The following is a 27,494-nucleotide window of genomic DNA, read 5'->3' as shown; positions in this document are numbered from 1 at the left end:
TTGTATTGATAAGTATTTATACAATACAGGTGAAAACCAAATGCCAGGACAGGGATTCACGTCCAACAGCTCAGAACACTAACGCGTCGAGAGGCAGGGAGTGAATCCGACGATTACTCCGCTACCGCTCTATTTTTTTTTTTTATATAGCTACCGCTAAATAGATATACCGCTAATAGAGCGCTTATATACCGCTAAATAGAGCGGTAGCGGAGTAATCGTCGGATTCACTCCCTGCCTCTCGACGCGTTAGTGTTCTGAGCTGTTGGACGTGAATCCCTGTCCTGGCATTTGGTTTTCACCTCTGGCTGCGTTGAGTAGTTGAGTTACTGTGACCAAATGCCCATCTTGGTAGTTAGTATTCGCCTCTGGTTGCGTTGAGTAACTGAGTTACCGTTGCTAACTACCCATCTTCCTGTCTTTTGTTTCTTTTCTTTTTGTTCTCCTGAAGAAGCTACATACAATCGTAGCGAAACGTCGAGATGAACCCACTTTTGGGTCACTCACAAATGACACGGTCCAAACCCGGAAGACGAATAAACTAGAAAGCATATATATGTCATAGTGTTACAAATATGGCATATATTTATGTTACCTACTTGTAAATTTGAATGTGTATGGTTTTTGTGTTTAAACTCTTCATCCAAATTAATAATCCTGATTTTTTTTTTTTTTCAGAAAACAGCAGCACTCGGGTAGCTTCAGCTTTCTTTGTATTGATAAGTATTTATACAATACAGGTGAAAACCAAATGCCAGGACAGGGATTCACGTCCAACAGCTCAGAACACTAACGCGTCGAGAGGCAGGGAGTGAATCCGACGATTACTCCGCTACCGCTCTATTTTTTTTTTTTATATAGCTACCGCTAAATAGATATACCGCTAATAGAGCGCTTATATACCGCTAAATAGAGCGGTAGCGGAGTAATCGTCGGATTCACTCCCTGCCTCTCGACGCGTTAGTGTTCTGAGCTGTTGGACGTGAATCCCTGTCCTGGCATTTGGTTTTCACCTCTGGCTGCGTTGAGTAGTTGAGTTACTGTGACCAAATGCCCATCTTGGTAGTTAGTATTCGCCTCTGGTTGCGTTGAGTAACTGAGTTACCGTTGCTAACTACCCATCTTCCTGTCTTTTGTTTCTTTTCTTTTTGTTCTCCTGAAGAAGCTACATACAATTGTAGCGAAACGTCGAGATGAACCCACTTTTGGGTCACTCACAAATGACACGGTCCAAACCCGGAAGACGAATAAACTAGAAAGCATATATATGTCATAGTGTTACAAATATGGCATATATTTATGTTACCTACTTGTAAATTTGAATGTGTATGGTTTTTGTGTTTAAACTCTTCATCCAAATTAATAATCCTGATTTTTTTTTTTTCAGAAAACAGCAGCACTCGGGTAGCTTCAGCTTTCTTTGTATTGATAAGTATTTATACAATATTAACCATTTTTAACTGAACAATTTTTCACACTGTTATCTAGATTTTATTGTTATTACCAATAATATTACTACAAGAAAGAAATCTAACATTATCTTCTTTAAATTTATTATTTATATAAAATGTACTGGTGATATTTATATTTGTTATGTTATGTGATATATGTTATAAAATTTTAATATATATTTGTACAATATTATAATTTAAATAAATATTTAATAAAAAGTTTTCGTTGTTTTAAATAACAATTGTAAGCACATGTATTTAGTTCGTTTATATCCTCCTCAGTACCAAGAAAAGGGTTTTTAATAACTTAACAATATTTTCTATTTTCTCTCTTCTATTGTAATAACAATAAACGAATCTATAAAAACTAAAAAAAATGAAAATCAAGACTTAAATTTCATATAATTTAAGTATGAAACTGAAAAAAAAAAACATTGTCGTTCGGGTGAAATACACAAGTACATTTTGCATTCTGTACAAAAGAATCTCGTCTTTTAAGTGCATCCAGGGTTTCGGTAACGCATGTAAGAATTTCTATTGCTGACAGCATATTGGCAAATGGTCATTACTGGTTTTTCTTACATCTATAGGCTATAACTGGACAACTTTAGATCTTTTTACAGGAATTATGGGCTCTTCATATTCACATATCTCCCTCTCTTGAAATAGGCGCACTAGCTGGTCCCCCGCTTGTAAACTTACCACGTGGAGGTACCTTTCAACATACAGCTTTCATTTCAGCAAATCCATTCTCTATTCATTCAGTACTCTACTCTGATGGTACATGCCATTTTTTAGTGTGCATACAGATTCTATAATATGGCTTTAGCTGTGTTAGTAAAGGTAAGTTCAGATGTCAAACATCTTTTTTTTTTAGGTGTAAATTATATTTTAAAATTAGAAAATTGAATGGATATATTAAAGAAAAATCTAAAGTTAAGAAAAAGAAAATATTAAAAATTGTAAAATAAATTGTTAAATAAACTTGTAAATTGTTACAGTGTACTTTATTTTATCAGTTGTATTAAATTTTTATTTTAATAAATCAATCCATTGTATATAAATTTCCATTTCCAACAGGATGTTTGGTTCCTACTTTTTTATATAATTTAATTATCTATTTAAATTCTATTAATTTACATTGCTAGGCTAACAGAGATATAAGTATATATAACGCATTTTTAAGTTTTAATTGCAGATATTTTTTTTTATATATTTTTTTTATGACGAAAAAAGATGAAGCCCAACTCAGGACATTCGAGAGAAAAATACTGAGGAAAGTATATGGCCCGGTACAAGAGGAAAATGGCACATGGAGAATCAGGAGAAACGACGAGGTTAATGAGTTAAATGAAGGTTATGACATTGTAAGATTTGTGAAAAGTCAAAGATTGTCATGGCTGGGACATATGCAGAGACAAAGCGATGCAAAAACAACTAAGAAAATGTTACAATGGAAGCCCATAGGAAGGCGAAAAAAAGGAATGCCCAGAACGAGATGGTTGGATGACGTGGAAGACGACCTGAAAACAATGAACATAAGACAATGGAGAAGAAGGGCACAAGAGAGATCTGAATGGAAGGACATAGCCAGACAGGCAAAGACCCATCCAGGGTTATGATGCCAAAAGAAGAAGAAGAAGAATTGCAGATATTTTACCTAACATCCCTAAATATTCCAAATATTTAAATAAAAACCCTCTCTTTCCATATATGTTTAGACCGATATCCCCAACGAGGGTGATCTATACCAAACCAACTGCCTGATAACTTATGTATCTAGTCTTGAGAGGCCTATAGAGCCAAATGTAGGATGGCTGTTTAACGAACGTTGTATATCCTATAAGGCTGAGCTGTTACTTTGTCTCTAAGAGACTAGTCTGTACAGGGTAAGATATGCAATGCTAACCTTATGGGAATTTCGCCAAGACATTTCCAGTTTTATGCAGTGTTCTCAACAGAATAAAGCAGGAGTTCTCAACAAGTCCTCACGTACAATTTTATGTAATTTACAAATACCGTTTGCTAATAATTTTACATAATACTATACATTATTTGTTACTAATAGTAACTTATCAACTTTTATCTTTTATTAGTAGCAGTAATATATTAAAATGTGCATTAAATAAACATTTGTTTCAAAGTTTAAAATAATTCCGGTAATTTCTACTAACTGCCAAATTTAAAATATTATTTATGTCCCTGTGGTGCTAATTACTGCCATAATGTGTAAGGAATTTGTAATTGTGGTTAATATCAACTGCAAATACTTTTTTCTAAGTTATTCAGTAATTAAGAAGCAATTAGAGTAATTCTTGTACAGAATTTGTTTAAGAGCTTGATACATCCAGGGCCTTAATTAGTCTTTATTTGACTTCGGAACGCGTAAACATATTCGAGTTACGATTATTAGTACCATCTTGGATGTACTGTTACTGTTTTTTTATTGTTATTATTTGTTGGTGGCTGTTGTTGTGATTTACTGTTGGCAATTATTGTTATTTCCTGTTGTTGGCTATTGTTATATTTGACGCCGAATTTTTACCGCAAAATGGAGGAAATTGTTCAATGGAGACGTGGAAAAGCTCTGAAACTTTCAGAGAAGCAGATACTAATGAATATTATTAATTATAATCTTAATCAGGATAACAACGATTATGTATCAAGTGTAATTAGGAAAGTGTAAGAAATGAGTGGTGTTTGCGAAAAGACTCTGTTTCGCATAAGACAGGAATATTCATGACCTGCTGGATTCATCCTCCTAAGTGCCTTCTCTATTGAGGTTGGCGATCAATCTCTGTTGTTTCGTAGCCAAGAATTTGTCTTTCGTCCTATGCCCCTTTTACCTTCAATATTGCCTTCTAATATTAAGGAGCTGCTCAAATTCTCTATGGCGCATTATGTGTCCTAGATATGACGTCTAAACCTGCTGGATTACAATCTCCAAAGAGTAGGCCCAAGAAGCGAAAGGTTGGTCATTCTCGTGACAACAAGTACGATGAAGGTGTCAGGGGCCAAATTCGTAGAATAGTTCATCAATTTTTTCGTGACAACATACCACCAACAATAAACAACATATTAACTGTTGTAAATGTCGAAGAAACTTTGCCCAACTTTTCACGGGCTACGCTACATCGCTTGCTGAGTGATATAGATTTTGTGTTTATAAAACGTGGCAGAAATTCAATTTTGATTGAAAAACCAGAAATCATCTCGTGGCATCATCGTTATTTACGCGCAATTCGTAAATACTGTGGAGAAGGATACAACATAGTGTATTTGTATGAATCATGGGTAAATATCGGGCACAGTGTGAAAAAAGATTGGGTTGATAAAACAATTACATCTCATCGCGATGCTTTTGTTCGTGGTCTGACAACAGGATTAAAAGCTCCAACAGCTCGTGGTGCACGGTTCGTTTTATTGCACGCAGGATCTACCAGTGGATTTGTTGATGGAGCAGAGCTCACGTTTTTGTCAAAGAAAAATACTCAGGACTACCACGACGAAATGGATGGACCGACCTTCGAAGATTGGTTCGAAAATAACTTAATGCTAAATTTGCCAGAAAAAACTGTTGTGGTAATAGACAATGCCTCCTATCAGAGCAGAAAGTCGGAACAAATTCCCAACAGTTCAACACTAAAAAAAGATATTTAAGAATGGCTTCTGTCACCCTATCACTGTGAACTCAATCGCATCGAAATGGTTTGGAGTGAAGTTTACGGTATATAGCTGAACGCAACGCGAATTTTAAAGAAGCTGAAATGCGAAATTTAATTACAGCAGCGTACCAGGTCATTACTACAGAGAAATGGAAAAACTACGTAAACCACGTAATAGCAACAGAAAAAAAATGTGGGAAATTGACAATATGTTGGATGATATCGAACCAATTATTATAAATATAAATAACGGAGATAGTGATGACAGTGGCGATAATAATGATGATGATGATAGTGAAGCAGAAACTAAATGTGACAGCGATTGACAAAAAAACGAACTAAATATAATAGTGTACAAGTACGATTACTTACACACGAAATTAAATACAATGACTTCTTTTATTGTCAACTTATTTATTAGTTTTATTTATTTCTACGTTTTGTTACTGCCAACATATACAGTGCGGTTACATACATAAACAGGGAAGTCCTTCCCTGCTTAACTTTTGAACGGAACAATACATAAATAAAATGTTTCTTTATATTTTAGTTTTATTTTATTCGATTTTATTTAAATCTATAAAAAAAATGGTTTGTATCGCTGGCACATACTGTAGAATTAAAAGCAAACTGCTTGTGTGACATAAATAACAGACATTTCTTACTTTCTATTTTATTTTAATTTAACCCAAGTATGTTGTAGCAAATATTATTTATGTTTGAGAACCAATGACAGAAGGAAGCCAGGCAAGGACTTTGTTGCGCATTAGTACTTAAGCTACCCTCAACACAAAAGATGTTGTGCATTTACCCTGTACAGACTAGTCACTTTGAGACAATCTATAGTATCAGAGTGCTGCTGCTATATGGATCTGGTTCGTCTTTTAATGGGATATTTTAAATCCTTACAAATTTGGATATTATTCGTAATGTCAGATAATGCAGTGGCAAGTTTTGCATAGTGATCTACAATTTCATTTCTTGCTATACCAATAAGGGATGGTAGCCAAATTATGGTAACTGTTATCTTTTGGGAATGTTATTGTTTTAAATTTACATGAATAAATGAAATACTACATCTTATATGCTTAATATTGTATTTAAAAAATTATACATAACAAAAATTAACACGTTAATCTTTAACATGATAAATACAAACTAATCCAAAGTTATGTACAAATATAAAAATATATACATTTCAATAAAATCTTGGTCCTAGAACAAAATATCAATCTTGGTCACCTGAGACAAGTAGGTAAATTTACTTCCATGAAGACATTAAGCTCAATCATACTTGCTAGAGCTACAAATAACAGATATATCACCATACAGTACAATCCTACCCATTTATCCAATCTGAACTTGTTCGCCATCAAGGCGAAATAAAATGCGAGGAGTGTTATTACCAAGGTAATTGTCGTGATTTGGAGCCCTGAAGAGTTTATATTAACCTGAAAAAAAGGTTACTTTAAAATTTTAAATTATTTGTCAACATTCAAGGTGCAAGGATGTTCGTATATAACGAAGAGGTATTATTAATTTTTCATTAAGGAGATTGACTCGTATACAAGAACAATTAAATTTAGAAATTCTATTTTTCCCTTTTTTCTTTTAGTGCTGTAATGCTTCGCAATCCTTTAATTTTATAAATTTGATTTGATTCATAAAGCAGTAACTTTTATTCGACCTTATATACGATTTTCAATAAACACGCCATACATATTTTTGAATCTTTATATTCAATTTGTCTTGAGTTTAATTGCGTTCTTTTACAAATCTAATTAAGTCACTGCAAGCAATTATCGTTCTCAAACTTCGTCCTATGGAATTTATCTGATTGGTTAAAGAGAGATCACGCGAGATCACGTTTTTATTTTACACCAGAACGTAGTAAAAAGAGCTACATATTTCTCTCAGTTGTGCTTCTCTTAGTCTACCAGGTATGGCTTTCTTATTTTTTCATAAGCTTTTCTTTTTTTGGAACAATTTTTTGTGTAAAAAATCACTAACGTCTCTTTTCTCTCTGCTTGATTCCAGAAGGAAAAATATACATCTTTAAATATCCTTGTCTATTTTCGCGAATATTCCTTCTGGTGGAATGTGAAATGTGAAATGTTAAATAATTAAATTTCAGATATTTTTTAAGTGCCTACTTTATGAAAATATGCAAGAATTATTCTTTAGATGCAGGCACATTAAGGAAAATTCAATTAATTTAACTTTAATTTATTAGAAACTGAATTTTCTATTAACTCATGATAAATTTATCGGAAATATATATTTAATCATTATTATATACATATAACATCTATATTTTGACGCCATATTACATATATTACATATATATATATATATATATATATATATATATATATATATATATATATATATAGATATATATATATATATATATAGATATATATATATATATATAGATATATATATATATATATATATATATATATATATATATATATATATATATATATATATATATATATATATATATCTGTACGCCGGAGGTAAAGGACACTATGTCCATTTTCTTACTTTTTCAGGAGAGCAGTTTTAACATTTTTTAAATTTGTAATCAGTAAATACTCAAATGTTTAGATATTATTATTGTTGTATGTATAATCGTTTTTCCTTCCATGAAGTGTGATATAGCTGAAGTTTACCGTTCATTATATAATTTTTTTTTTAATGTGTAGTTGGACATAGTGTTGTTTACCTCTAACAACTTTTTTAAATAATGTGACATTGCATGTCAAGGTCTCTACGAAATAAAAAAGATAAACACATTAAACAGCCTATACTATTATTTTATTAAAGACTAATATTATAATGGTATAATAATTAAGTAAAATTATAAACGACAAATCTCAAAATTGTTAGAGACTCCATATCATCTTCATCTTCTTAGGGGTAATGGTTTGTGGCTACATCGCTATGTTTTAAATTTTGATAAAACGCATGACAAACCGACAGAACAAAGGTAATAATGCAATTAAGTCATTCTACTTTTGGTTTGTAATTGGTAATGGAATTACTGAGACTTGATTTAATTGGGCTGGAAACGTTACTTGCTGTCTTCGATACCTCATGAAGTCCACCTCATACATATTTTGATTATTGAAATCGGTCTTATAAAAGAGCTTTCCAATGTGTTCTTAATGGATTTGTAGGAAAACACATGTTGACAGTAGAACAGGCTCTTTGTTAACATTCTTTTTTCTATTTACAAAAGGAGGATTAGGTGACAGTTCCTTATCGAACAACGTTTTAAAATCTGCAAGTTTCATATTGTGCACTGTATATTTACCTGATGTTTGCCTTACTAGCTGTTGTCAGTACCATGGTGTTAAAATGACCAAATTGGAGAGCTTCTTTCTTTTTATCTCGATCAAAGCATGAACACTGTCTGCTTCCATGTGTGTGTGCCCTTTCAGTAAAAACTTTTGAGTGATCGTCATTATTTGAGGGTACGTATACAGTATCAAAAATAGCACATTATAATGTCCTCTACTTGACTACCTGGAATTGTATTGTCAGCCCATTTAAAAATTGACGAGGCCATTTCATTTGCACCACGGGCCCCTTTCGATTCGTCCCACATCATACATTGTACAGAAGAATCACGGGCATTATATAATGTTAAACTGAATGTCCAAAGCTTCCTTTTGTAGAAACTACTACAGTTGTTTGTTTGTGGTGAAGACAAACATTTTTGCAAATCACCAGATAGTATTTTGTGTTTTTTGGTGACTCTTTAGCCATTATAAAGTCCAATTATTTTAAGTTATACCAAGTTTTAGATTCAATTAGGTGAGCATCATGATCAGCCTGTACACTGGTTAGTTCATATTCAGTAAGATTCTTTTCAATTGAGCGGTGAATGTACTGCATGTATCGCAAGTATCTATTTTGGGTGATTTAAACGACAACTTGAAGTATTTAATAAAAATATCTGCGTACAACCACTCTTTTGCTCTTAGCTTTGGATCCACATGTCTTTCATTGTTGATACAGTATACATTCTGTTAACAGTTGATATATCTTTTCTATTGTAAGTTCTGTGCCCAGATAATTTCTCTTGCTAACTTTGGGAAGGAATTGATATGTTGATGTATACTATTTATGGTTTCGGTAGTAGAGTTTTATTGATAGGCGCATGTCTACCTCTTTGATCAGCTTTTAATAAACCTCCTGGCTTAATTTTTTTAAACATATTCACTACTACCAAATTAGATGTACAAAGTGTGTTTAAAAACATAACCTTGCACACCTTCAATCGCTGATTTATTCACTGTAAAATTGTAGTGTAATGTATTATTTTAGATTTGGTAGAGTTTGGGTCTCTTTTTCTTGATCGAAAAGTAGGTTGGATGTCGACACATGAAAAGATAAATTGCTTTTTGACATCTGAAACGTTTTTCTCAGTCCAGTATGAGTTGAAGAATTTTTGTCTTTCGTATTCTGACAATCTTTCAGAGCATTTCATGGTAACTTCATTATGTTTATTGGAATTGTCTGCATCACTGCTTAGGGATAACTCGTCCTTAAGAATATTTTTTGTTATTGCCCCCATTGTATTCTACTGGTCGCAGAAGTAGTAACAGCTTTATCGTTTACGAACTAAATAAAATGGTTACAATTATTTTAATTCATGACAATTCCCAGGTACCAGGGTACATAACACTATGTCCGGATGGTAAATAACAGTGCACACATTTAGTAGAGGTAAACAATACCAAGTACACATGGTGTTGTTTACCTCTGACTGGAAGTGGACGTGGTGTTTTAAAAAGTCGGTAACTTGCCGTAAAATTGTCTCTGGACATAGTATGGTTTACCTCTGTGTAGAGCCAGAAAAGTGCAATAATCCCAATTTTGATAAAAATGTGTCCATTTACCTCCGGGGTACAGATATATATATATATATATATATATATATATATATATATATATATATATATATATATATATATATACATAAACATGATTTCGTTAAAATTTTGTTCTATATCTTGTTGTTTATCCATTTTTCCAATTTTTTTAGAAGCTATGAAGAAAAAAATCGCTGGCACCCATTCGGCAATAAGATTATCATTTCTTTCTTTGTTCTTTTCATGTATTATTTCTTGTTTAGCTCTAGTAGCTCTTATTTTGTATCCTTTTCTTTTCTTTCTGTCAAATTTTACTTTAGTTTGTGTATTAAAGGATATATCCAAGGAATCACGCCCACATCCCGTTCGATTCTAAGCAACGCGGCCTCGTTCATTTTTTGTGCTTTAAACTATCCACAAAGAGGATGAGCACTGTTACACTGTAACTCCGTTGATCCAATAAATTTTATCAGAAAACCTTGGTGGCTTATATTCCAACCATTACTTAAGATTGTTAAGATTGATTTAGTCCATTACCAAAGATATTTTATACACGATGTTCTTTTGTCGAGTTGCATGTATTGAGCCTTCGATTTTACCCTATGCTATTAATTGTTTAAACTATATTATATCATTTTAAACCAAGTGTCAAAAATACACTACGTTTAAGATTGTATGGATGTCAAAATTTACGGAATTCTTTCAATTCGTTCCAGAGTTATGTAATAGGTCTAAAACACTATACCCATAGATGACTTCAAATGATATCAGGCAATTGAAGGAATTATCAGTCACACTCCAAGCTAGAAAATCTGTTGTGAAGTTTATGGCAAACCGCTTAAGATTATAATTCTTTTGTAGATCTACAACACACGTAGTTAAAAGGTTAAAGGACGGCAAAGCTAGAGAAAAAGGAGATGAAAGAACAGAAGATGTTACGAGTATCCACTGCGTTATAGAAAATAATTATAATTACTTAATGGTAATTTAAATGAAATTTATCTGTAGATTACGGGATATACGCGTAACACGTAGTGATAGCTTTCCGTTTTACATAGGTTACTTTATTTTTTTAATAAACCACAATAATTCTAATTAAAATTATTAATGTACATGCTTAGAAGCTGTACTTCCAGGTATATCCATTAACGTTGGTTATGAGTAAACGTATAATTAAAATAGAGCAATATTACTAAATTATGTTTAGTCTGATGTACTCATTGTATCATGCGATCGTCCGGTAGTATGAAGTTGTATAAAGTAAATATTTATAAATTTGGCTATATATAATCTAAATGTAAAACTTTTTTATAAACAAGTGTATATCCAAGACTGTTATTTAATCTCAGATATTTATAACTAAAATTAAATAAGCAATATAAATATTGACAAATGATAGCTGTATGTATTACTTACCCATTTTTGCGTAGACACTAATGTCGATTTCAGTAACCATGGAAGTCCTAAACAAAGAAGTACGTCCAACGTACTGGAACCTAATGCATTACTTATTCCCATAGCACCTTTGCCTAAAAATAGATCAAGTACATCAATTAAATCAATTCTTCCGAAAGCAAATAAATGCATATATTTTTTAAGAAATATGTTTTTCTCCAAAAAAATCATAAATAAAATCTAATTAAGTGTAATAATTATTTTTTACATATTTTTACTGTGATCATCATCAATTAGGCTATATTTAACCACTTCTCAACGTAGACTTCCGTTCAAAGCGTCCTCTGCTTTGATATGCCTCTTGTCTTGACCGCTATTCCAAAATCTTTCTACTCCATCTATCATCCTGGCACTCTGGCAACATATCCGTCCCATTTCTATTTGGCCATTGCTATTCTTTTAACTGCATCCGTAATTTCTGTTCTTCTTATTTCTAGGTTTTCTACTTTATCTTTATTTATTGTTCTTTTCGTCAGACTTAGTAATTCTGCACAATATGTGAGAACGGTTAGAACACGTTAAAAGTTTCGAGTACTATGTTTAGTAAATTTCTGCTTGTTATTACAACATACTGTTGTTTATTGTTGTTTATTCTGCCAAACGGAAGCCCATTCAGACTTATCCTTTTTTGTATTTCAATGGTCTGATTATGTCGGCCTAAGCGAATCTCATGTCTTAGATAGTTGTAAGATGTTACCATGTTGTCGACGTTATGACCTTCAATATGAATTTTGTCGCTTACTACAAGCTTGGTCATACATTTGATCTTTGAGGTGTTAATTTTAACACCAATTATTGTTATTGACGCTTCATAGAGTGTTTTTAGAATGTTTGTACCTTTATAAACACTATATGATATTAAGACGAGGTCATCGACAAATCTAAGGTGGTTCATATCCTCTCTATTTATATTAATTTCCATATAACCTTTTTTTTCCATTTTATTAAACATATATATTCGAATATATATGTAATCAATTTCGGAGAGATAGTGTTACCATGTGTAATTTCACGTTATATTTGGAACTTTTTATTGTCTTCACAAAGTCGGCACAAGCTTTACTTGTTTCGAAAAGACTCTTAATCAATATTATCTAATATCTAGCTAATGTTTAAAGTATAAATACATTTGTTATTATCTTCATGAATACTCTGTATGGACGGTAAACTGAACTAGTAGGTCTGTAGTTGTTTAGATCTTCTGTCATATTTTTTTTGTATTATGGCTATTATTGCACGATGTCATTGGGAGTAAGTTTTACCTCTTGTCAAACAAGCATTGAGCGTTTTTTTCAAAACATTTATCAATGTTTTGCCTTCTTCTTTGATTTATTAAATGCCTATCTCATCTTTTTCAGGTGATTTATTGTATTTTTTATCTCTGAGAGGGCTAAAATTTTTATTCCTCCTGTTCTGATATCTTCTGAGCCTACATTTTGGTACCTTTGTTGAACTTTTGGTATTTGGCTCTGATCAGAATTTGGAAGTTCTTCTCGTTTGTACAATTCTAATTAAAAATATTGAGTAATTTTTAAAATGTCTTTTTTATTTGTTTTAGTACAGTGGTGCTCAGACTTATACTGCATGGGATCTACCACATAAACTGCAAGCGTCCGGAGATCGACAGTTATACCCTGATTTTAAACCAGGAGGAGTAATTCAAATTTACCGCACCGCAATGTTTGTTTGTAATTGGTCCAACCTCAGGCAAGTTTACTCCACTGTTATAGAATTTTGACACTAATGGCGTTTCATAGGTTAGTTAAGTTATACCGGCGATTTTTTGTGTTTTCTGCGTTATTTTTTTAATTTTTAGATTTTTAGTCTGCTTTTATATAAAAAAAACAGTTGTTTTTAGAACTCTTTAGCGACGTATTAGTATAATATAATATTTTTTGATTACCGTCGAAGGCCGATATGATCAACCAAAAAAGAAGATGTATTTGGTAACCTTTCTAGTGACTTTCTTGGGTGTGAATATGTTTCTTTAGTTTACTCCTCTTGGTTTAAAAACAAAGCATAGTAAAAAAAACAATTTTGAAAATAAAAAACTTTATTGCGCATTTCTAGTTAATAAAAAGTTGTAACTACAGTGGGTTGTAAATAAAGTCATCTGCATATCATCCACAAGTATTTCATATGATGGTACGTAATTACGGAGGGCCAAACGCAAGCATGAAGAGAGATGTTCATCAGTTAGCCGATTACGATATTTTGATTTCATTATCTTCATTTGGGAAAATGCAGACTCATATAAGTATGTTGATCCAAAGAATGCTGTGAGCTACAGAGCTACCTGTCTCAAAGACGGATATTTCTCAGACGATATGAAAGACCAAAATTTTGTATCGGTCGCTCTGAATTTAAGATGTATATCCGAAATTATTTTCAGTACCTCATTTTGGACGGAAATGATCTCCATATTGAACGTAACGGATATTTCAGTGGCTATTTTTTTCACATCTTGACAAGAAAATGGATTAGACATGAATGTTACAATATCTGTCAGTTTTTTAAAATCAGCGAAGCGTCTTTCAAACTCACCATGAAGTGTTTGCAGCTCCGTACCGTAATAAACATAATTTAAATGAGCGGCTACCCTTTTTTTTCAACGATGGAAAGTTGTTTAAATCCTTTCTGCTAATTTGCTTAATCAATAATTTCAATTTATTGACAAAAGAATGTATTGCGCTCATCATATCGATAATTGTTTTATTTTTACCTTGAAGTTCAAAATTAAGGAGGTTCAAATGATTTGTTAAATCTGTTAGGAAAGCCACATCACTGAGCAATTTTTCGTTTTGAAGTAGATGAGTGTCGTCCCCTCGTTCTTCTAAAAAAGAAATTATTTCGGGAAGTAGCTCCTGGAACCTATCTAAAAATTTTCGACGGCTCAACCACCTAACATCTGTATGCAGAAGTAAATCAGTGTGTTCTGCAGAGTCGCTCTCTTCCAATTGCACTTTAAAAAGACGTCGTTGCAAGCTTTGCGCTCTGATTGAATTTACAATTTTTGTTGTCATCTTCATGATATCGTCCATATTTAAAATTTTGAAACACAAACTTTGCTGGTGAATGATGCAATGAAATGAAAAAAACGATGAAAAGTCATCGTTAGCTCGACATAATGCAACAAATCCATTGTTAATGCCAGTCATGGATGGTGCACCATATGTTGTAATACACACGAGTTTGTAAATCGGCAGCTCGTATTGTTTCACAAAATTTATCAAAACGTTGTATATATTTTCACCGCGAGTTTTTTCTTTCAGAGGCAGCGTTGTTAATAATTCTTCTTTATCCAACATGTCAAAAAATACCATCGGAATGAAAATACACAACTGGGCGGTATCAGTCTTATCGGTTGACTCGTCAAATTGCAAAGAAAAGTACAACACTTCATAATATCACTTTTAACTTGGCTTTCCAAATCTTTGCCCATGATTTCGATACGTCTAGTAACCGTTGGACGTGATAACTGGACTTCTTTGATAGCGGACATAATATCTGTTTTATTTTTGAAGTAATGAAATAACACATTCGCAGCCTCAATGAATGCTTCCTTCACTACCTCTCCATCTTCAAATGGTTTTTTATGTTGTGCCAATATATAAGAAATTTTGAACGACGCAATTGTTGCAGCTACTGATTGTTTAACAGGCCTAGTGAACATTGATTATTGCGTCTGCAAACTACTTTTCAAGTCTTGTACTTTCCGTTTTCTAAACAAACTGTTTTGCGGAAAATCATTTCCATATTTTTATGCAAAGTTTTATAATGCCGTTCTAAATTTCCGCGTTTGGGCAGAGCAACGGAAGACCGACAAAACAAGACAAACACACTTATCTTTCACCATAGTAAACAGGAGTTTCTTTATTATCTTTATTATTAACAGGACTATTATCTTCTTTTTATTCTTGGGATTTTCAATTTATATTTTCCCATTTTCTAATATTTGCGTCTAATACAGTTCTCGTATTTTCTCCGTGAATCGCGATCGACTTCAAAAACTTTGGCGATCGACCGGTCGATCGCGATCGACTGTTTGGGCACCGCTGTTTTAGTATCTCCTTCTTCATTTACTGCATTTATTTAAGAGCAAGCTAGCGAAATAAGAATTCTCAGAGGAGTGAAAGGTATTGCAAGATTTAACAGGCAGAGAAGTGAAGGCGCAATGTAAGAAACTAAGTGTGTATTTGATTATTTAAAAAATTAATGAATACAGAACAAAATCGAAATAAAATATAAACAAAACGGATGAAAATAGACTAACTAAACAAATACTTAATTATATATAGTAAAGAAGGAGAAGTATAAAAGTGTAGAAGTGTAAGAGTGTACGCAATAAAAAAATGTAGTAAACCTTGATGTCGGAAGAAATAACAAATATCGTCACGGGAATAAAGAAGAAGCAGAATTCCGGGAAATATTTAGTGAGAATAAACATCCTACACATTACAATGCAACCTCGTTAATCCGACTCTAGTTATTCCAACCCTCCGTGTAATCCGACCTGGGCTGTTATACTAAGTAGTTCTTTTCCCGAAACCCCCGAGAACTGAGAAATGTTTTTAATGAGAACTTTTTTGAAATAGAAATGACCTTGAAACGCGCTCTCATCGTTTCATTAGCAATTCTTTCAGCAATGCTTCGAACTTTGGATATCTACATATTATTTACGTATTAATTTTATGCCAAAAAATGGAAAAAAGAAAACACAAAACAATAAACCTAAAATAATTGCGCAAAAACTAGCGGTTAGAGTGACTACAATCACAGACTGACGACGTAAAAGGAGGTAATTCGAGTCATTTTCCATGACAGTAGATGGTGACCAAACGGCAAGGAAGACATTGAAAAATCAAAAAGTTGTAAATATTAGATGAGGCGGTATGGGTTTGGTTTAACCAAGAAAGGAGAAAATGGATACCATTATTCAGAAGAAAGCAATCGCTTTGCATGTAAAAATAACTGAGCAAAGTTCTTCGGTTGAAAAACTTTCATCTTTTATGTTGGTGGTGCAAACTCATTCATCGATATGTTCAAACAATTTATCTTTGAAAATAATTTGCTTTTTAAATAATATGGACAAAACCGGCCTGAATTATAAGATGCTCCTTAATAAAACATTGGCAACAAGAAAAGAACATATTTCGGGATATAAATCGTCGACAGAACGTCTAATGATTGCTTTGCGTAGTAATACAAGTGATGATCACAAACTTCTCTTGTTTGTAATCGGAAAATGAAAAAAACCGAAAGCATTTAAAAATCTTAATATGAATGCTGTTTCCGTTTAGTACAGAACCCAGAAATCGGATCCACTGTCATCTTTTTACAGAGTAATTCCAAAATGAATTCGTTTCGACTGTTTGGCAATTTTTAAAATCAAAAAACCTATATCAAAAAGCAGTTCTGCTTCTTGACAATGCACCATAGCATCCAGGTAAAAGTATTTAACATCTGGAGAAATAAAATCGCTGTTTATACTGCCGAACCTGACTCCAGTAATTCAACCTATGGATCAAGAAGTAATTAAATGCTTAAAAAAATATATCGAAGAAAATTCATTGGAACCATTTTGGAACAAGAGGAAAGCAATCTGATACAGACAATAAAAAAAGTTACGATCAAAGATGTAATTTATATAGTAACTTCAGCATGGAACGAAATTACTTCTGAAACAACGAAAAAATCCTGGCGCAAGCTTTGGCCAACCAGCATGAACATCAATAAAACTTAAGAAAACGTATAAGAGCTTACAATGTTGGAAATTGACAAGGACTTCCAAATTATAGATCCAGCTATAAAACCAGTGACGTGAAAGAATGTTTGACAAATATTGACGAAAATTATCCTAATTGTAAGGAAATAATATCTTCCGCTTCCCCATTAGAAGAAAATGTAGAAAATAAGGAGGAACTTGCAGAAAATCCAAAAATCACACATGTCTCTGCCGAAGAAGCCTTTGAGATCGCTTTAGGATACGTCAAAGTTGATGACGATTGCAAATCTAGAGATATTTTGTTGCATAAAGGAACCAAGAGCATAAAAGAACGGGTTACGGCAAAAAAAATAACCAAGTTTTTAAAAGATTAGTCTTCTTATTTTATATACAATATGTACTTATTTTTATGGTTAGTCCGTCCTTTTGGTCGTTGCTTCCCACCTCATGGTGCCATTGAGGTCGAATTAGCGAGGTTCTACTGTATATAATTGACAAAATGATAGAAAAGAAGTTTGTGTTTTATGTCTTCGTCCTTACCACTGCGAATTAAACGTGTTGAATTTTATCGAGTTTATATAAACACAAGTATGAGAAAAGTCAAATAAAATAAATTTTGTTCGGAAACTACTTACAGATTTTTAAAGTGAATACGGGTAAACTTTACTTAAAAAAATATTGCGAAATATTGTGGAATATTGTTATAAATATAAATCCCACGGAAAATTTTAAAGGAAATTCTGTCGGAATAGTTGCAACAAAGAAAATAAATTTGGATCTTCTAAGACCTTAATTACTATTTAAATGGGAATAAGCCACAATTAAAGATTAAAGTACGTTTATTGACGTTTCAATTTCCACTTCGGAAATCGTTCTCAAAATACAAACATTAATAAAATAAACAAATTTTGTTTTTTTGTTACTTAGTGAAAAATTCTTCTAATAATTTAATTTTATCTGACTCATCTATATTGACAATTCAGAGATACATTATACATTTTAAAGTAGACGATTTTAAAATGATATTGCCAATATTGTTGAGTTGCGTCCCTGGGACGACTTTACATATAAGATAATTTATTTAACTACACCACCATTTCTCATTGGTTCTCAAAACATGGGAGTTATCATTAAGGGTTGCGCTTTGGATTTCACACCCTGATAACCGTACTGTGTCAAATTGTCGAAAATGAAAAAAAAGTTTTTCGAAAATCAAAAATTTTCCCTGCTCCTGATACCAATAATTTTGTACGGCATTAGGTCACAGGTCATTATTTTTATATTTCATACCTAAGTTATAAATGCCGAGTAAATATGTTTGGCAAAAAGTCCCCTCCTCTTGAGTGGCAAGTTTATCTTACCTGTGACTTAACTGTACTAATAAGAATTGACGGCCTAATTTCTAAAGCAGTTAATAAATATTGTAGTATTGCTTTATATGTAATTCAAACTGGGTCCAATGACCCATTAAAAATCTCCCATGGGCTTGTAGTGTAATTGTGAAAGATGGATTTTCCTTGTCAAACTTTACGTCAGACACAGGATGCCGCATTATAAACGGTCCAGATAATTCAATTCTTTACCTATATATCATATATTCAGAAAAAGAGAACATTCAAATTTATGTCATATTCTTGGGCGTAGGAAATAGTTGAAGACTTAATTATTAATTCTTACCTTTCTTTACCACAACTATACTTGAAGCTGCTTCTGGAACTCCAGCACCAATAGCCAAAAATGATATACCCATTACTGAATCTGGTATTTGGAATGTATCACCTAAAACAATAAATAAGTATGCTACTACTGGTAGAGGTTCCGTCATTTCGGAAGGCATCTAATTTCCATATTATCGCACTGGGCAGAGCTCAAAATTTGAAATTTCTACCTAAGCCACGCCTTAGCAGTAAATCATTTCAATACTCAGTAGCGCAGCAGTGCAGTTGAGAACAAGTTGTATGTCTTAAATATTAGATAATTTTATTTTCAAACAATCTTACTGAAAATGGACGGAAAAAACTTAGCGTTATTAAAGAGCAGGGTCGTCAAATAATATTTAATGTGTATAATCATTTTACTCATCAGTTTACTCATTTTACACTCTGCTAATGGTAAAAAATAAGACTGCTGAAGCAACAGGTACGGAGTTTCAATGCATTTAGTATTAATTTTTGATATTCAAATTTAATGTTCTAACACTTTTTACTTTTAGTTCTCAATGTTACTTATTTGTCAATCTTTTATACTCTGCTCTTGTACCCCATTTTGCCTACCTTCGCTTCTCTTTTGTATTGGGTGTGTCGAGAATAACATTTTCGACATATTTCTTTTTTCATTCCTTCGATGTGTCCTAAATATTGTATTGTCTGCACTTTCGTTACAGTCGTTATTTTTAGCTATTATTACGTTTATTTCGTTATTTTGTTTACTACTTGGTCTGTAGGTAGTTCTATTATTCTACACTTCCATGTTGTGTTTCCATTACTACTTCATTTTTATTTACCATAATTTTTTGTAAAATTGTCATTATTCCCCTAGCTAGTTCATTTAGTAATAGATCGTCATCATTTTTCATATGTGGAGAAAGAATTCATAGGCTCTTGTTTTCGTAGAAAGCTTTTATTTATTAATTTTTTTATTTTCTACTATCGCTTTGAGTTACTTCTCAATGTACTTTTTTGTTTCTTTATGTTGTCTGTTTAAAATTTGAAGAATTGTTCTTGCAACATACCAATCATTTTGAATTATTATTTACGTCATCATCATCATTATCAATGGCGTTACAACTCTTCGTGAGTATTTGCCGCGTTTACTATTGCCTTCCATGTTTGTCGGTCCTGTGTCATTATTAAACATTGTCTCACTCCCATTTTCTCCAGATCTTCTCTTACTGCATCTTTCATTTTACTTATACGCTGATTATATTTACGTCGTTATAGGCATGTCTGTACGGACCGTATCCAGAATACTACAAGAGAGCAAACGGTCTGTAGATAATAAAAACAAAGTTGAATTTTCTTCAAATAGACCTTTAGGAAAGTCACCTGTGACAGATTTACCAGAATATCAAATTTCAGATATTCGGCGTATAATACACGATTTTCATAGAACAGAGAATTGTCGTGTTACTGTTAATAAATTAAAGAACAAAATTGAGAGAGACTTGGACATTAAAGTATCAGAAGTCTCGCTACGAAAAATTCTTCGAAATATGAATTTCCGTTGAAGGAGAGCACAGGACAACAGAAAATTGTTGGTTGAAAAGACGGAAATAAGGGCTTGGAGAATCAAATACTTAAGACTTATCAAACATTATAGAAAAGAAAACAGACCCATTGTATACCTCGATGAGACATGTACACAGTGGACATACTTTGTCGAAAACTTGACGAATGATAATTCTAGTAAAGGGTTATTGATGAACATTTCGAAGTGAACGTTTAATAATAGTGCATGCTGGTGGTAAAATGGGATTTATTCCAAACGCGCTTTTAATATTTAAGTCTGGTAGTAAATCCCGTGACTACCACTTAGACATGAATGCCACGAATTACCGAAAATGGCTATATCTTTAAAGTTTATATTTACAAACTTAGATGTGCATATATTTTAGGACAGCAATATTGACGATAGTCTTTATTATATCGCTAATATATATTTCCAAGAAACGTTTTAAATCGGGTAGGTCCATGAAATTAGGTCTTTCCCAAAGACAGGAATATTTATGTTTACATGACTTTATTATATCACTAAAAGGCTTCCAAGAAAAGAATTAAATCAGGTAGAAGTTCTAGATACATGTAATTGGGATCGTTCATTAGCATATAATTATCCTCACTCTTTAATATTTTGGTATTGTATTGGTATTTGATATTTTGGAAAATACGCTTGACAATTAATTGCTATTTTAAAAATACATTTTGTTAAACTTATCAATATTCAGAGCTTAATAATTCTTTTGTACAATAAAAATAGTTTGTTTGTTCAGGAAAAACGTATTACGAAGGTATTGTTTTTGTCCCATTAAACATCTTACTGATCATTTTTCAAATGTTGGCTATATGTTCAAAATTATTGAAAACTAAAAAATTGCCTTTATTCAGTATAATATGTTTTAGCTGTATCTACTAAATAGTGCGCGCCACTGTCGTTAAGTTAAAATTTCAGTAACCAATCACCAACTTCAAAGGCGGTTCTTATACAATTTCAACATGCCTCATAATATGCAAATTAGATGCCTTCCGAAATGACGGGACCTCTATTATACTATGTATGCGATATTATTATATTAATAGAGTATGAGCCAACTTTAATCATACTTTTTCCAGCTATAAACCGATATCTAAATTTATGTGAATTTTATAATTTTAATACGAGTATCAATGGACCAAAGGACAAATAATTTAATTTTAAACGAGTTAGAGGTCAGCAAGCGGCTTTGGAGCTAAGTCCATCTTTAACAATTAAAATTCTTAACAATAAAAATTTCTTCATGTTATGAAAGCACAGAAAACATGAAAAGACTTATCCAAGGAAAGATATAAGGCCGAAGATCAAGAGGAAGATCCTCAACAAGACGGATCGACCAAATTACAGAGGTAAGCAAAAGACCTATACATGAGTTAAAAGAAATGACCCAGAGACTCCTTCTACTTCCACTACACTCCTTCCAAGGAGTCAGGACTGAAGAGAGAGAAAGAGAGTGAGAGAGAAAATGTAAGCATTTTATGTTAATTTGAAAGTAATAAATCACTTATATACAAAGAAATAATTATATGGTAAATGCTTGTATTTGTTGATGATAGATTATATAATATATTGTTATTACTTGTAAATAACCATGGAAATGATTAGTTTAAAAGCAAATTTACTAAATAAAATTTATTTTACACTTCTTATAAAATATAATAAATACTCAAAATAGCAAAAGATGCTAGTTTTTTTTACATACAAAGCAAACACTTACCATATCACAATCATAGCCATAAAATTCGTATTTTATCACATTAGAGCTGTGCATCTTACTTGGCCTGATCGTCACAAGTAAAAATATCTTCATAAATATACATTAAGTTCTTATCTATACTATAGACTAATAGTCAGGCTTAAGTCTGCATCTCTTTACAGTCACAACAGCCATCTACAGCATGGTCCTACTTTTGTATGGTGCATTCTCTCTCCACAGTGAATTTCAATTGTCTCTACATTGTTTTCTTTAGGATGTAGTCGTTTAAATCAAGCAGCTATATTATAATATAATATCCGTGACTTGTTACTGCTATTCCAACTAGTGTGTAAAGAGACCGGACCGCAATAGGTTTCAAACAGTAAATAACAATTTTAAGGTAAGGAATGCCATACTGGTGTCCGTAATACTTGTTGCTGTGTTCACTAGCTTGAGACTGTCAGCTTGCAGATGATATTATTTCTTACATTTACTTTGCTCTTCAGCTCACGATAATGTTGTTTGCACGAGAATGCCCTGTCTAATTTAATATTTTGTTATCTGTTAATTAAATTAGATAGGGCATTCTAATTCCAACAACATTTTCATGAGCTGAAGAACAAAGTAAGTGCAAGGAATAATCTCACCCGTAAGCTAGTCCTGTGCAGTAGTTTGAGGTGGTATATATGGGTGGTACTGGGAAAAAGAAATACTCGGGGTAGAGTAGTGGGCGGCTGCACATAGTGTCAGTTGAGGATTGGATAAAATGCAAAACAGAGAAGGCAACAGGAAACTTTAAGATTGCAAAATGGAATGATAAAAGACTGTTTGAAACGGGAAAACTCATCATAAGCGAATGCCAGGAGATGAAAAGTTTATGGATGTAGATATTGGATTAGATCTAATTTAGATTAGATTTAATACTAAATTAGATCATCAGGTTCAGGTGAAGCTAAAAACATAAAACAAAACTTTCTATTACTCTGGTAATAACAATCCAGTTCATCGAAACGGAGTTGAAGTCATTGAAGAAGATAAATATAGCAATACTGTCACAAACTTTGTGCCATTTTCAGACTGATGTCTACCTATTCAACTATCCGGAAAGCCTGCTAATATTAACATCATTTAGACTTATGTCCCTACGGCTGATAAGTCCATGGTAGAGCTAGAAGCGTGGTACGCTGAAGTAGAAAAACTTATAAAGATGATGAAAAAACGAGACCTAACTTTTATTTAATAATTACCTAATTATTTTACTAATAATTGTCACCTGGATGGTATGCATCGCGTCGGTTCAATTAAGTCCTCCCAGAAAATTTTCTCTGATGAAAGGTAAATGCTCATAACCTAACTTTATTAGTAAGATAAAGACATTCGATAACTATAACAAAACTCAAGAGATTTCGAGAAAAATGTGCCAAACATTTAAAGGAGACTGAAAATACTAATTTTAAGTTAAACAAATATATTGTATTACTACTGCTTACCTATGACTGTTATCATCCATGATAAAAGGTATGAAAGAACACCAATCCATACGATACATGATATAAATGCAACTGGAATCCATTTGTTTGATTTTAATTTCTCACAATTGGGAACTGTGAAGAAGAATGCACAATTAATTGGCCAATTTATTATCCACACAATCTGAAATCAACGTAAAATATAATTTTAATATACATATTATATGCTTCATTATATCAATCAATAGCACAAAATTTAGTTAAGTAAACTAAAATTTAACTAAATTTTATTTTATTATTCGTCTTCTTCTATTTAGGAATTGCGCAGGTTTTGTTTCATCATTGACTGTTATGCTGTAGGAATATTATTATTCCTTCTATTTCTAGCTCGAGTTATACATCTTGCGATTGGTGATTATATCGGACTATGCTAACTATTCTGCTTTCTGTCATTCTATTTTTTGATATCTTTGTTTCATCCATCTATGTTGCACCCGTTCCACTGTGTATTTTTGAAACGAACCTTGTATACTTGCGTTGTATTACTTTTTTTTTCTCTACAGTAAAATGCTGAGGTGAGCGTCACGGAAGTAGCACCACAAAATAGCGTCGTCACAGGTAGCGTCATAGAATAACGGTTCTTGACATCGATTCACTTCGATCAATTCGTTTCTAGTTACCATATATTACTTTAAGCTGATTTAAATTAAAAACTGCATGAAAATTATAACTAAACAAATATAGACATTAAATGAGAAGTAAAAAATTAAAAGAATATTTGTCACTAAAATATTTTATTCGTAATGATTGCCAAAATTTATTAAAAGTCATAAATGTCATCAACATTGCATTATCTGTTTAAATTTTTATAACAATTATCGTTTTAAAATAATTTTATATAAATACAATTATTATTTTTTGTTTGTTTGTTCCGCGCTAGTCTACAATACCGCCTACTTTCCACTTTTTTTCGTATTGTGTCGTTAAGATATCTAGCTGTTCTGTTTGTCGCTTGTTCCCTTACTTTTTTCTTAATTTTTGTATCATTTCTTCCTTATAATCGATATATTTTCACAAATGCGTAGTAATTACGAATGTTGCATTTCTTCTATGGGTGCTTCTTCACCTATCCATTTTTGGGTGTCACGATAACTTAATTCCAAGATATTTAAATTGCACTGCTTATTTAAGTTTACATCTTATTATCTTATTTATTTTTTTTTCAATATTTTCCGTTGAATTCCTTTGTAATAACTTTGCATATGTAAAATTCTTTGTAGATCGTCTTCATTTTCCGTCACCTACAGAACTCGGTCACCAACATAGAATATTTATTTGATGGTGTTTTGAAGTTTGATTTTTTTTTACTTGATTTATCGCCTATTTCAATATTAGATTAAAAACTCATGGACTGAAATCTTCCTGTCAAATCTCAGTTGTTATTTCAATGTTGTTTCCTCTACTATAAAATATTTAATATATGGTATCTAATAGCCGTACCTTGAAGAAGGGTTTTTCTAAGATAGTAAGATAGTAATTTGATGTATTTTATTAATTTATTAGCTATTTGTGTAATTAAAAATATCACATAGTTACAGGATCTTCCGTTATTTAAATATATTTGTTCAGATTTGTTTAGAAATTAGTCCTAGTTGACAATCATTAAACAATTATTATTCTGTGTTAGTGGAAAATATCACAAAATTTATTGAAGGTAAAAACGGCAAGGTACTAGTCATAGAAGAGCACATAATGATATAGATGGTACGAATATTTCAAAGGGGTGCTAAATGCAGGCAAACGTATCAAGAGAGAAAGGAAACCAATCTCGAGACTACTATAATACAAATATTTAAAAAAAATTTCAAGAGATGAAATAACATTAAAAGAAGTCATAGAGTCGATAAGCATATTAAAGAAGGGGAAAAGAGCAGACTCAAGTAATATGAAACCGGAAATGATCAAATACATGCCAGAAGGGAGTAACACTATTGCAAAAAATTATAAATTTAACATGAAAAAACAACCGCGTTCCTAAAGACTGGACACTTGCAAACATCCTCCCAATCTACAACAAATGGGATACAAAGAAATGATCAAATGTTCAATTATAGTGGCATATCTATTCTGAGCGTAGTATACAAATTACACAAGATTATTTTGGAAAAAAGATTTAAAAAATATTGTTGAAAAAACCTTAGATGATAATCAACTAGGCTTCATAGCACAAAGGGGTACAAAAGATTTAATGTTCAGAGTCCGGCAGCTAGCAGTGAAAGCACTATATTACAATGATAAACTACAATTCGGTTTTGTGGATATTGAAAACTTAGTAACATGGGAGGAAATATGGAAAGCTATTGAAGACAGTTGGCTACTCCTAGATCTCAAAAGTATATATATATATATATATATATATATATATATATATATATATATATATATATATATATATATATAAAAGAAATGTGATCAGAATGAACAACCAAAAATCGAAAGAATTTGTTACGAAAATGGGTGTTAGACAAGGAGGGGTACTAAGTCGTCTCTTGTTTGTTACATTCATTATCATCATTGGCTCCACAACCCATGGTGGGTCTTGTCCTGCTCAAGGATAAGTCTCTATTCTCTCCTATTCTTCGCCTTGGCTTTCCAGTTTCGTACTCCCAACATTCTCAACAAGTTTTCCTCCACCTGATCCTTAAATCGTGCTCTGGGTCTGCCTCTTCTTCTCACTCTATCTATTCTTTGATTATAAATATGTTTTGGCGGCACCATATCATTCATTCTCTCTGTGTGACCTAACCACCGCAGCCGGTTTATTTTGATGGACCTAATAATATCAGGTCTGTCATACAGGCGGTAAAGTTCGAAATTATAGCGTCTACGCCATAATCCGCCCTCCTGTACTTCTCCATAGATATGCCGGAGGATTTTACGTTCAAAGCATCTTAATCGTTCTTCATCGCTCTTTGTCATCGTCCATGTTTCCGACGTGTAGGTGAGGATGGGCTTGATAAGAGTTCTGTATATCACTAGTTTCGTTCTTTTTGTAACTAGGCTTGTTGTTGAAAATTGTTTTAATCCACAATAGGCTCTATTTGCCAGATATATCCGTCTGTTAATTTCTGCACTTACTGCATTATTCTGATTAATTTTTGAGCCTAGGTATATAAACACTTTTACTCCTTCGAAAGTATATGTTCCGATCGTTAGATCTTCGGGTTGTGCTGCTTGTATATAATTTGATACTTTCATATACTTCGTCTTACTAGTGTAAACCTCTAGTCCCATTCTTTTTGTTGCTGCATCAAGCGCCTTTAATGATTCGACCACGTCAGCCTTTCTTCTTGCAATAATGTCGATGTCATCGGCGTACGCTAGTATTGTAAGCTGTGATTAATAATAGTTTCTCTGGTTGTTATTCCAGATTCTCTTATCGCTTTCTCTAGTAGAATATTGAATAGAAGGCATGATAGGCTGTCCCCTTGTCTAAGTCCTATCTGAGACTGGAATGTTCTGGAAACTCCGTTCTGCACTCTAACTTTACACTCGACTCTTGAGAGGGTCGCTTACACCAATTGTACTAAGTGTACTGGTATGCTGAATTCTATCATGGCCTTGTACAGTGCGTTTCTTTCAACACTATCATAGGCACATCTAAAATCAACAAACAGGTGATGAGTATCAATGCCATCTTCTTTTTTAAGTGCCATCTCCGCGACGAAGGTTGGCAATCATCATGGCTATTCTAACTTTCGAGGCAGCTGCTCTGAACAATTGCCTTGAGCTGCAACCAAACCACTCTCTTAGGTTCTTCAGCCAGGAAACGCGTCTTCTTACTACGCTTCTCCTACCCTCTAGTTTTCCTTGAATTATGAGTCTCAAGATGTTGTAT

The 27,494-nt window shown here is 32.6% G+C and overlaps 2 protein-coding genes across 2 annotated transcripts in view; one reads left to right on the top strand and one right to left on the bottom strand.

Annotated features, from left to right (window-relative positions):
• The window catches only part of LOC140439510 (prion-like-(Q/N-rich) domain-bearing protein 25), an 89,249-nt gene extending 87,601 nt beyond the window's left edge, over positions 1 to 1,648 (top strand). Inside the window, exon 6 of the mRNA XM_072529475.1 lies at positions 1,388 to 1,648. Within this exon, the coding sequence (XP_072385576.1) occupies positions 1,388 to 1,464 (77 nt within the window). The 3' untranslated portion in view covers positions 1,465 to 1,648. The remainder of the gene's footprint in view (positions 1 to 1,387) is intronic.
• Positions 1,649 to 6,196: 4,548 nt separating this feature from the next.
• The window catches only part of LOC140439509 (sodium/potassium/calcium exchanger 4-like), a 42,189-nt gene continuing 20,891 nt past the window's right edge, over positions 6,197 to 27,494 (bottom strand). Inside the window, exons 5-8 of the mRNA XM_072529474.1 lie at positions 23,618 to 23,780; positions 18,860 to 18,961; positions 11,419 to 11,531; positions 6,197 to 6,567 (exon numbers count right to left, since the gene is read on the bottom strand). Coding sequence (XP_072385575.1) covers positions 6,355 to 6,567; positions 11,419 to 11,531; positions 18,860 to 18,961; positions 23,618 to 23,780 — 591 coding nt within the window. The 3' untranslated portion in view covers positions 6,197 to 6,354. The remainder of the gene's footprint in view (positions 6,568 to 11,418; positions 11,532 to 18,859; positions 18,962 to 23,617; positions 23,781 to 27,494) is intronic.

The sequence above is a fragment of the Diabrotica undecimpunctata genome, chromosome 4, assembly GCF_040954645.1.
Source record: "Diabrotica undecimpunctata isolate CICGRU chromosome 4, icDiaUnde3, whole genome shotgun sequence".
In the NCBI taxonomy this organism is placed as follows: Eukaryota; Metazoa; Arthropoda; class Insecta; order Coleoptera; family Chrysomelidae; genus Diabrotica; species Diabrotica undecimpunctata.
The sequence above is the reverse complement of the archived record's forward strand: the minus strand, read 5'-3'. Positions and strand labels throughout refer to the sequence as shown.